The 12,335-nt window shown below is 42.2% G+C and overlaps 1 protein-coding gene across 4 annotated transcripts in view; it reads left to right on the top strand.

The window, feature by feature from the left end:
* The first annotated feature begins 393 nt into the window (after positions 1–393).
* LOC118372252 (Golgi SNAP receptor complex member 1) overlaps positions 394–12,335 on the top strand; it is a 51,296-nt gene continuing 39,354 nt past the window's right edge. Inside the window, exons 1-7 of one of the 4 annotated variants that reach the window (XM_035758249.2) lie at positions 633–693; positions 1,110–1,126; positions 1,315–1,426; positions 1,719–1,809; positions 1,918–2,025; positions 2,216–2,307; positions 9,447–9,521. In XM_035758249.2, the coding sequence (XP_035614142.1) occupies positions 1,765–1,809; positions 1,918–2,025; positions 2,216–2,307; positions 9,447–9,521 (320 nt within the window). In that variant the 5' untranslated portion in view covers positions 633–693; positions 1,110–1,126; positions 1,315–1,426; positions 1,719–1,764. Of the gene's footprint in view, positions 694–1,109; positions 1,127–1,314; positions 1,427–1,718; positions 1,810–1,917; positions 2,026–2,215; positions 2,308–9,446; positions 9,522–12,335 lie in introns of all 4 variants that reach the window. The other 3 variants (XM_035758105.2, XM_035758323.2, XM_035758177.2) reach the window with 3 other exon arrangements.

Genomic DNA, 12,335 nt, shown 5'->3' with positions numbered 1-12,335 from the left:
TTTGTTGCTTTGACACTGCTCTCATCTTTTATCAACCAGATTATACTGTATATGTCATTCAGCAGCAAAATGTTAAAGCTGAATTGTAGCAATTGTAGCATTTCTATTGACCCACCATTGCCACTAGGGGACAACCAATGAATTAATGTTTTGTTTGAAGACAATTTGCATGGTGGCATTACTGCAGATTAGGTTTAGCCAATTTAATAGACTGGATTTTGAGATGTCAAAATGCTGTTGTTTGTGTGCAGACTACTAAGCATTTGCCATTTTATTTTTATGGGAAGGGGAATCGGAATGTTGAGAGAATTGGACCAGTTTCACAGCATTCCTCATTGCTTCTGTGGACACAGTTTATCTGGCAGGTGTGGTCTGTAGCTGTCTTTCTCACACAATCATTCCGCTATCAGTTACTGTGTACGGGGCTATATATACACCGTTTTTTATTCCCAAAATGCTGACCAGATTGTCAATGGATGCCGCACTTTACTCGATAACCGCACCGGGAGGCGCATTTATAGTGTGGTAGGAGTTTTCTAGTTCCATGTCCTGTAGGTGGGCCGTGCGTCAGCTGATGACGTTGGACAACAAAAATGGCAGGAGGAAGCAGCAACTACTGGGAAGGTGAGGTGGCAAACTGACACAACTAGGGTGCGATCAGACAGCTATTTGATACATTTGCAACGATGTTTGGTAAATTTGAACGGGGTTTACATGCCAAAAGTGTTGTCAAATTTGGAGCAAATCTACACGCCGTTGGGTCGGGTGGCCTGTCCACGAGCTCAGCTAGCTAATGTTGGTTAGCCTAGCGAGTTACCTTCAAATATCTTGGAGCTAGCTAGCTGTTTTAGATTCGTTGTATAGTTCGCTAGCTAACGAAATAAAAATGTAGGTAGCTAAATTGTGATTTCAATTTCACCTAGCTAGTTATTTAGTTATCAATATGTGCAGCCAACGTTAGCCAAATTATGTTTGTGTGCTAACGTTAGTTGGTTAGCCAGCCAAGTTATTTTGTCAACAGCAGCAGGATGATTAGAGAAGTGCTGCCTGATTGTTTTGTTTTTTTGTCTCCACTTACCTGACGTTAACTACCTACCACTATTGTATAGATGGCTAATTGAATAAGGTACTTATGTTCAGAAAAAGTTGGATATTTAACTAACGTTTATATGAAAAAGACAACATATTATTAATATGACTCATTAGCTATGTGGATTAGTCTTTCTGTAGGCTTAGATTACTGTTGATGCCAACCCTGTTTCTCAATTCCAAACTGTGTGTGTGTGTGTGTGTGTTGTGTGTTGCACATTCCAGATTTGCGAAAGCAGGCCAGGCAGCTGGAGAATGAGTTGGACCTGAAGCTGGTGTCTTTCAGTAAACTGTGTACAAGCTACAGCAGCTCCAGAGATGGCCGTCGAGGAGACAGGTAAGACTAAAACCAGTTCCATTTTGACGAGTGCCCAGTCCCATTCAAGTTTCTAGCCCCTTCCTCTAGATCCTAGCCTACACCATCGGGGCCAGTTTCCCAAACAGAGATTAAGCCTTTTCCAGGACTATAAAGCACTTTCAATGGAGATTCTCTTTTAAACATGCTTTTTCTTGGTGTTCATGTATCTGATTGGACTGATAGGTGTTTCAAATATGGTGATACAGTACCTCCACCAAGCCCACATGTTGAGAGTCCTAATGGCCTCCTTGTCTTCCTCTCCGTGCTATAGCAACTCAGATACTGCTCCCCTCCTCAACAACTCAACGCAGGACAGAATGTTTGAGACCATGTCTGGGGAGATTGAACAGCTTCTGGCCAAAGTAAGACTAAACACCAAATAATTTTATTCAGCTTCACTATCATAGGCATGTCAACATAGTTGAATCTTGCATTGTGTGTATGTGTACTGATGGTGCTGTGTCTCTCAGCTCACAGGTGTAAATGACAAGATGGCTGAGTACACCAGCACCCCGGGGGTGACGTCCCTTAACGCAGCCCTGATGCACACGCTCCAGAGACACAGAGACATCTTGCAAGTCTGTGCCTGTCTCTTACTCTTTCTACCTTTTTCTCTCTCTCCCTCTTTCTTTGTTTCTCTCCCCTTGTCTCTTATCTCTTAGTCTTTTAACTTGAGATCTGCATGCATCATTTACGTTTTCACTTAACTCCTATGGGGTTAATAGTTTTGCATCCCCTTAACTCCTGTTTTTTGTTGCTGTACCCAAGGACTACACTCACGAATTCCACAAAACCAAAGCCAACTTCCTTGCCATCCGGGAGAGAGAAGATTTGCTGGGGTCTGTCCGCAAAGACATTGAGTGAGTATCTCTCCCTCCAGCCATCTCTCCATAGATCCTTTCTTACCATAAAATGTTTTACTGACTTGAAACAACAGGTTGTTGATTTTATTTAAACTGAAAAGGGTGATTGATAAAGCATATGATTTATATTGATTTATTATGGTTCTGTATGTAAGAACACTCCCTCATTTGTCTCAAATTCCAAATCGATGTCAGTAAAAACAAAATATACTATTTAGATGCTGAAGTTTATATAAAATAAAAAAATAAAGGTTTTAGTGACATTTCACCCACTTTGGGTGGGATGACACAAGCATATATACATTGAACCTTTCTTTATAGGCACTTTCATACTCACCACATTTGCAGCTACTGCCTATTATCTATGCTGTTGCTTAGTAACTTTACCCCAACCTATATGTACATAGCTACCTCAATTACATCGTACCCCTGCACGTCGACACTGTACTGGTAATCCCTGTATATAGCCATGTTATTCAGACCTGTGAAACCTTCAGGAATCATGTCCTCCGTGTTGGACTGGGCGACATGGCCAAAATGATCATATCACTGTAGTTTTTCAATTATTTTACAGTATTTTATATTTCTGAATAATACAAGTTCTAAATATGCTAGTAGTCATAGTCATTATTTAATATTTAAAAAATCAAATGCTTAAAATACCTTTTTTTGATTGTAAAGTAAAAATCCATACAGGTTTGTGAATGAATACCAATCAGTGGAAGCTCCTCAGAGGAGGTAGGGGTGGACCATCCTCAGTGAATTCCCCAAAAAACTATAATAAATATATTCCAAATAATTGATTAAAACTGTGTTTTGCAATGAATGTCTACAGTAGCCTCCACAGCACTGTGTAGGGTAGCACCATGGTGTAGCCGGAGAGCAGCTAGTTTCCGTCCTCTTGGTACGTTGGCTTGCATACAAAACCTAGGAGGCTCTTGGTTCTCACCCCCCTTCCATAGACTTACACAGTAATTATGACAACGTCTGTAGAACGTCCTCCAACCTATCAGAGCTCTTGCTGCAAATCCAATTGTATTTGTCACATGTGCTGAATACAACAGGTAGTAGACCTTACAGTGAAACGCTTACATACAAGCCCTTAACCAACAATGCACTTTTAAGAAAATTAAGTGTTAAGTAAAATATGTAAATGGCAAATAATTAAAGAGCAGCAGTAAAATAACAGTAGCGAGGCTATATACAGGGGGTACCAGTGCAGAGTCAATGTGCGTGGGCACAGGTTAGTTGAGGTAATTTAGGTAATATGTAGGTCGAGTTAAAGTGACTGATAAGTAAATAGTCTGGGTAGCCATTTGATCATCTGTTCAGGACTCTTATGGCTTGGGGGTAGAAGCTGTTAAGAAGCCTTTTGGACCTAGACTTGGAACTCTCTATGACTAGGGTGACTGGAGTCTTTGACAATTTTTAGGGCCTTTCTCTGACACTGCCTGGTAATAGAGGTCCTGGATGGCAGGAAGCTTGGGGCCAAGTGTTGTACTGGGCCATATGTACTACCCTCTGTAGTGCCTTGCGGTCGGAGGCCGAGCAGTTGCTATGCTGTAGAACCTTTTGAGGATCTGAGGACCCATGCCAAATCTTTTCAGTCTCTTGAGGGGGAGGTTGAACAGGGAGTGCAGGAGGGAACTGAGCACGCAACCCTAAAGGGCCCACGTGTTGAGGATCAGCGTGGCAGATGTGTTGTTACCTACCCTGGCCCGTCAGGAAGTCCAGGATCCAGTTGCAGAGGGAGGTGTTTAGTCACAGGGGTCCTCAGCTTAGTGATCAGCTTTGAGGGCACAATGGTGTTTAATGCTGTAGTGAATAAGCTGTAGTCAATGAATAGCGTTCTCGCGTAGATGTTCCTTTTGTCCAGGTGGGAAAGGGCAGTGTGGAGTGCAGTAGAGATTGCATCATCTGTGGATATGTTGGGGAGTTGTGCACATTGGAGTGGGTCTAGGGTTTCTGGGGTAATGTTGTTGATGTGAGCCATGTCCAGCTTTTTCAAAGCACTTCATGGCTACAGATGTGAGTGCTATGGGTCGATAGTCATTTAGGCAGGTTACCTTAGTGTTCTTGGGCATAGGGACTATGGTGGTCTGCTTGAAACATGTTGGTATTACAGACTCAGTCAGGAACAGGTTGAAAATGTCATTGAAGACACTTGCCAGTTGGCCAGCACATGCTCGGTGTCCACGTCCTGGTAATCCGCCTGGCCTTGTGGATGTTGACCTGTTTAAAGATCTTACTCGCATCGGCTGCGGAGAGCGTGATCACACATTTGTCCGGAACAGCCAATGCTCTAACGCATGCTTCAGAGTTGCTTGCCCTGACGTGAGCATAGAGGTAATTTAGCTCGTCTGTTGGGCTCATGTCACTGGGCAGCTCGCACTTTGTAGTCTAATAGTTTGCAAGCCCTGCCACATCCAACGAGCGTCGTCCACCCAATCAAAGGATCAGAGAATGAATCTAGTACTGAAAGTATAAGCTACAGTTAGCTAGCACTGCAGTGCATAAAATGTGGTGAGTAGTGGACTCAAAGAGAAATACAATAGTTGAACAGTTTTCAACAAATCTTTTTCAAAAATGTTGACGCGAAACTCGTTTGCAACTGTTGGACTAATGATTCTACCCTAGATAAGCTAGATGCAGGCAAGAGTGTGCAAGGCTGTATTGAATGTGTCGTCTAGCATCTCAAATTTTTCTATCGACCTGTGTGCACCTACTTTGTACACTTTCATTCGTAGACTAGGTTGTAGCAAATTAGTTATGTTACATTGAACTGGGTGAATGGAATGTGAAAGTCATCCAACATGCTGTAATAGTAATAAGGCCATGCTCATGATTAAAAAAAATAAGGTCTTCTGTCATCACAAATGGCACTGACCGCCACTGATACCGATATCGTTTTTATGGTTTACTGCCCCGCCCTACCTCCATGGGCCTCTGTAATGAGAGCGAGAGAAGGTGCTCCACTGATTGACTTGGTAGTAAATGAGGGCTGGGCAACCAGACTATGACTCTTGTCTGTGTTTTAATGGCTTATTGATCTATCTAAGATGCAGCAGGCCGCACCTCGAGACCACTGCAGGAGTCCTATTGAGCAAACACACACACGGCAAACTACCCTCCTTTTATATGCAGATAGCCTTATTCATCAGTGGTCACTGTTCCATGTACTCATGTCTGTTTTCCATGTGCTCCACATTAACCATACATCATAGTGCCTGGGAATGAACCTTTCACTGTTCTGTTGGCTGTGGACTGAATTTATAATTGTTCAGCTTGGGAAGATGACATTACTGCCCACCCACACAATGTGATGGGAAATGTGAGCTTTATTTTAGTGGTAGTCCTGTCTGAGTCATCACGGTTTTCAAAAAAACTAAAGTCCCCAAAGGACCATTTTGTTTTTAATTATTGTGTGCATTCTGATCCATGTAGCCTACATGGTGTATGATGTACTGTCAGCATTAATGTACACATTGTCATTTCTCAAACTACATACATGCTGTTCCTCAAGGATTTAGACTGGTGTTGTAATGCTTTCAAAGCCCACGTGCTTGAGTCTTGTGGCGTGCGAACGCTGAACTAACACACACTAATAGCCAAGCTACTGACGCTAAAAGCAGTGCTAATAATCACTACAACACTAGGCTAACAACAGCCCCTATTGTATTGTATACTATCAGGCATTGAGTTGGTATCATAGTGGAACTCCTCCTGGGAGTGGGGAGGGCAGTGAGGTGGATGGATGTCTGTAGGCTAGAGAGCTGCAGTGAGCCATGCGCACTAGACTGGAGTGATGACATTAGGCTGGGCTGACAGCTCGTGGTTCTAGCTGCAGTCATGGTCCCACACAGCACCACTGGAGAAGAGATGCAGGCAGTCATGCAGATACGGAGACTCGGAGCTTCCGTTTCCAGGAAACCCTGAGAGATGGGGAAATTGAGACAGTGAGGGAAGGAAGAGGGATAGATATGGAGAGAGACAGGGGGAGGTGGTAGTCTGTTAGGGCACCACTGGGATGCTTCACCACTATTCTTTAAGTTGTCCATTTTGTCAAGGTCCACAAGTTCAGTTTCTCTGATACAGCTATACATGATACTATAGAGTATGAAATAAACTTATAGTGATTTTGTCTTCACTCTGCTACTTTTGCTGACCTTGCTATAAAGGAGAATTCTCTTGTTCTTTCTACCCATTTATTGTACAATGCTAGCTAGGCAACTATGGCTAACTTAGTCACGTCAAACAGTGCAGACAGAATAACAACAGTATTTGCATTTGTTTAAGCTGTTTTCTAGTGACATTTATTTGGCTACGTCCATAACAATGAGCTAATGAGCCATGATTTCACCTGGCATAGACAATGTGCTCTCTTGTTAGGACACTGTTGTTCAGAGGAGCTAGCCAACAACACCGCTAACACAATAACTTCAAACGGAAGCTGGAAACACTGCAAAATCGTTGCACTTCATTTTGTTAGACTTTAAAAATATATATTTCTTTGTATATATCCATAAAAATTATGCCAGCAAATTCATGATTTTGACTGGCAGGCTGAGAAATGCTGCTTGTCTGTCTTGTCCCAACTTTGGCCACATTCATTACTATGGGACAGTTGGAGATAGAAACTTTTATTTCAATACTCAAAAATGTTGCAAATGTCAGCGAGACAGACAAGGTTTATACAGATCTCCACTGTTAAACTAAATGTTAGTCTAAAAGAAATGTGAGATCATGTCTAAATGCTTTTTTATAGTGATCAAGTTTACTTCCCTGCCTGGGCTGATGAGACGGTGGATTGTGCAGTCAGATGGAACTGAGTAAATAGGCATTTTAACATCATAGATTTAGCCAGTGGTAACTTGTGGAATAGAAACGGTCTGGAATGCACTTTTAACTGATCAGGATTAGACCCACCCATTGTATAATAACACATTATCCACCATGGATGTTGCCTCTAGTAGGCTTGAGAGAGACCCTGATATATGGTATAAACAGTATATTTTGAAATACAACCGGTAGGATTTTCAATACTATAAAAACAAAATGGGGGATGCGTCGCTGCTCTTAACTAGAAGTTAATTATAACTAATAAGAAATCTAAGATGTGTCAAATTTGAATTATATCCAGCTCAGGGCTCCAGCTATGCATTTGGTTTGCTAGATGTCAAGATCAAGCTTATTGGTTACAGCAGAGACATTAGATCTATTTAAATTACATGTCTTATTCTAACTCCTAATTCTATGCATTCATCCCCTCCTGGATCAAGAATTGAAACAATGCCTGCCTCTCCTTTCCCCAGGTCAGTGGAGAGGAAGGAGAGCATCACTAAAGTGCTTATGGGCTTACAGCCTATAGCTAGTCCAGCATCCATTTCCCATAGCAGCCACTGCAGTGGGATTTGAGAGTAGTGCTAAGGAGCTTTCGGCATGGTTTGCTGGGTGCTCATATCCACTCTGTGAGTGGCCTAAACAACAGTCTGCCGTTGTATAGGCTACTTGGCGAACAGTGTAGACTTAAGCAATAAGGCACGAGGAGGTGTGGTGTATTTCCAGTATATCACAGCTAAGGGCTCTTCTTATGCATGACGCTATGTGATGACAATGCATTAGCTGTAGTATATTGCCATATACCACAAAACCCTGAGGTGCCTTATTGCTAGCGCAAACTTGTTACCAACATAATTAGAACAGTAAAAATGTATTTTTTTTCAACCCTATGGTATAGGGCACTCACCTATCAGCATTCAGTGTTAAGACCCCTAGTTTATTTTTAAGCAATAAGGCCCGAGGGGTGTGGTATATGGCCAATATACCACGGCTAAAGGGCTGTTCTTATGCGCAATGCAGAAGGCCTGGATACAGCTCTTAGTCATGGTATATTGGCCGTATACCACAAACCCCCAAGGTGTCTTATTGCTATTATAAACTGGTTACCAACGTAATTAGAGCAGTAACAAAAATGTTGTCTTACCCATGGTATACTGTCTGCTATACCACAGCTATCAGCCAATCAGCATTCAGGGCTCGAACCACCCAGTTTATAACAGTGTGTGGTTTGTGAAAGCCAATCCTGTAAAACTGATGGGATTTTGATAGCATCTTTGCATATTTTGTGATGTTTTACCATTCAGCTCAAACTTAATTAACTATCATTGAAATGGTTCTAGAAAACCTGACGTGGGGCTGAGTGGTGTCTGTCTTGTGTAACTATAAACATTGTTATACAAGCGTAAACGTATGGAAATACAGCACACGTTCCCCTGTTACCCACTCGGTGGCAGTAGACCCATCTGCATTCGCAGACCTGACCTGGTGTATGTGGCTGGTTAAGTGGTCAGGAGACAAGGGCTCTCTCTGTCTGTTAACAATACCACACACACACACATGGCTCCAGACATCTTAAAGGGATACTTCGGGGTTTTGGCAATGGTATCTAATTCCAAAGAGTCAGTTGTACTTTTGGATCTCATTTTAAGCATTTGTGTCCAGTATGGAGGAAGTTAGAGGTAGTTTCGCGAGCCAATGCTAGCAAGTGTTAGCGTAATGACCAGCAGGACCACTAAGGTTGTTACTGTAGCAATGACGAGCCAATCCCTCTGAGATGTGAAAAGATGTTAATGGAATGGTCCACATCTATTTCCATTGTACTTCTCCCATGCTGTTTTTCTCTCTAATTACTCTCTTTTGCCCCCCCCCGCAGTAGTGGTAGGGAGAGAGGGCGAGCTGCATGACCCTACCCATTGGTGATGTTGACAACAGGGGAAACCCTCAGTGTTTTCCATTCAGGCCAGGCTGGCTCTTTAAACAACCACCTCAGCATTGCTGTACTCCTATTATACATGAAGTAGTCCTTTTTACCACACTGCCTGTCTGCTTGGACTGTAGCTGCATAGACTAACCTTGATTCAGATTGTTTCAAATGGTCACAATGATGAATCCATCGATGAAGTGTTTAATACAATTGTGGTTGAATTTGGTTAATACCTTAGATGAATCAGGATCAATTTGTCAGTAGATATTTCAGATGGTCAAAGCAGTGACGTCATCTTGAGTTGTTTGTCTGACTAATTTATATGCACAGTATTCTATGAATGAAACCCATTCTCTCTCTTTCTGTCCAACAGGACATACAAGAGTGGCTCAGGAGTGAACAACAGAAGAACAGAACTGTTTCTGAAGGAGCATGAACACCTGAGAAAGTACGATCCTGAACGAACACATACACACACACACTGCTCCTGACTTTTTGTGGCCCTAAATTACCAGATTACCTCGCAATATCATCTTGCAGTATTCTCCAAGTACCCATACTATCATCTCACAATTATTCTCTCAAGCTTTTTCTGAAGTTCTTATAAACAAGTCCAGTGTCTCTGCTGTTCCCAGAGCAGTTCTCAGAACTGTATCAGTTCTCAAGAGGAGATGCTACTTCCCAGAAGCCAATAGCAGTCTGCAGAGCAGCACAGTGCTGGGATAACTCATGTTGATGGGTGAAGTCAGCCATTTTGAATAACTCTGAAATGATCTCCCTGCTCTTGCGGTTTGCTTGCTAACCACTGCTTAAGCAGTTCTGATCCCAAAAATACTGTTTGGGTTTTTCATTTTAAAGGTTGAGCTCGGGTAAGGTTATTTTGGTGTATAAATCAGAGTGTCCTCTTGATTCATGGGCATTTCTGTCTTTAAAAAATTAGTAGACAGCAACTTGGCTGCTGAAGTTAACGATCTGTTTTAAGGAAATGTAAGAGGGAAAAAAGAGATTTAAGGTAAAGGGACATTTAGGCCTAATTGGCTTTTGCATGCAAGTCAATTAATTCAGACTAATTAATGAAAAATAATTAATGCTATGTATTATTCTCCCATAAATATAGCAAGGCACTAACTCCTGAAGGTCAAATCCCTCAAACCATGGTAATGTCTTTATAGTACAACTATACATTTGAGTTCAGGAAGGTTACTCCCAGTCAGTGTGGACATACTGTAGAAGGTCAGACCATAAGCACCACACAGTGCAACACAGCAATAGAACTATCATTTTATCATATCTCAACTTTAATGGCCTGACATGGAGCACTTGGATTCAAGGGTTAATTCTTTGTTTACCTCTTGCTATCAGCGTGGGACACACACACATACATTAACTACAGAGTTGCATGTGTCATGGACAGTGTCAGGAGGGAGGCCTTGCAAACCTTCATCTGATCTGACTGAGGGGACAATTTAGGCATAACGGAGAACTATAAAGATCTCTGATTGGTCTGCTCTCTTCTAACCCTGGTGTTTCCTGGCTAAACTGAAGGATTGTCCCCAAATAGCAGTTTCTCCAGATACCTCCATTCATTAAAGAACCTGTCTGACTATTCTGTCACAATTGCTGAATAGTATTTTTCCAGTCACTGCACTGAATGTGCTCATTCAAGTACTGTATCTTTCTGTGTGTAATTTGATAGTAACGGTAGTGTAAGGGGACCCATGGTTTTTGTGTGTGTGACTCTCAGCAGTTGCCTTGGATGGCAGGGTCCACTTCTCAGCATTGTTATCACCAGCATTACAACCTGTGTGCTGTTTACTTTAGTACCAAAGGAATCCTTACAAAACGCTGTGTTGGTGGAAGACCTGTTTGACTGGGTATTTAACAGGGTGCTGCTGATGCAGCTTTGGTTTGTGAAACAGCCAGTTTCCCTCTCTGTGAATGAAAGAGATGGCCCATGAACAGAACTGCCGGTGCAGAACATTAAATAAAGTAAAGAAATCCAACACAACCTCTACAAACACATTATCCTGTTGTAATGTGATTTAACTACATGACAATAAGAAGGGCATGGGGACAGCTGCTGAATCTGTCTTGAGTCTCAGGTTAACATGTATAAGGCAGAAAAGCCGCACTTGAAGTAGCAATTATTTCAAATGCTGCAGATGCGCAATATAATTAAGCAATAAGGCTCGAGGGGGATGTGGTATATGGCCATTATACCATGGCAAAGGGCTGTTCTTTTGCAGGACGCAACACAGTGCCTGGATACAGCCATTAGCCATGGTATATTTGCCATTATCCACAAACCCCTGAGGTGCCTTATTGCTATTATGAACTAGTTACCAACGTAATTAGAACAGTAACAAGTGTGTTTTTTTGTTGTCATATCCGTGGTATACGGTCTGATATACCACAGCTTTGAGCCAATCGGCATTCAGGGCTCAGACCACCTAGTTTATCATTTCTAATATCCATTGTTAATGTCACAGCTGCATAGTGCGCATATTGTTGTTGCCCTCATTACATTGAGAAAAGATTGCACGTGGCGCTGATCTGGGTAAAGTTCTGTCTCATGATGCTTTGGTAGAAAACCTTGGTTTGTTTCAAAACCTGATCCTAGACCCCAGTCCCCAGAGCCTGTCTAAGAGCTGAGGCCATCTATGTCATTAGTAGTATCTGAGCTCTGTGCCAGCTCGGACATATAATCAAACATTCAATACGATCTAGGAAAATGTGTTAATATTTGCTGTCACGGTACCGGTACAAAGCTGGGAGCAACACATGATATTTTGATGTGATTTAGGGATAATACCATGTTAACCACAGGAGATAACAGGGAGGACTTTCCCTTACTGCACCAATGATGGATAAGGAGGAGAGAGAGCTGTAGCTTAGTGTGTGTGATTCTATTACCTTAAGAGCTATTGTATTAAAGAGAGGGATGGAATGGAGGAAAGAGATGAAATATGTTACTGGCTGCTGTGGTAATGGTCTAAAGAGGTTTAGACACAAACAAATGGGAAGTATTTCTTCCTTCGGCCCCTATCTTGGTTTTCAGCTCTGCTCCGTAAAGCAGTGGAAATGTTTGAGGTTGGGTGTGCGTGCCCAGTTTCCCATGGTCAGGAAAAACTCCTTGCTCTAAGTACATTACTCTACAGGAGGTAAACCTTACCTTGGCAGATGAATGATAGGCTGTCAGGATATACACAGAATGCCCAGGCCAGAAATGCAGAGGCACTGTCCCTGCAGGAGTTGTATTTAT

Source organism: Oncorhynchus keta, chromosome 1 (genome assembly GCF_023373465.1).
Source record: "Oncorhynchus keta strain PuntledgeMale-10-30-2019 chromosome 1, Oket_V2, whole genome shotgun sequence".
NCBI lineage: Eukaryota > Metazoa > Chordata > Actinopteri > Salmoniformes > Salmonidae > Oncorhynchus > Oncorhynchus keta.
This window is presented reverse-complemented; position numbering and strand designations above follow the sequence as displayed.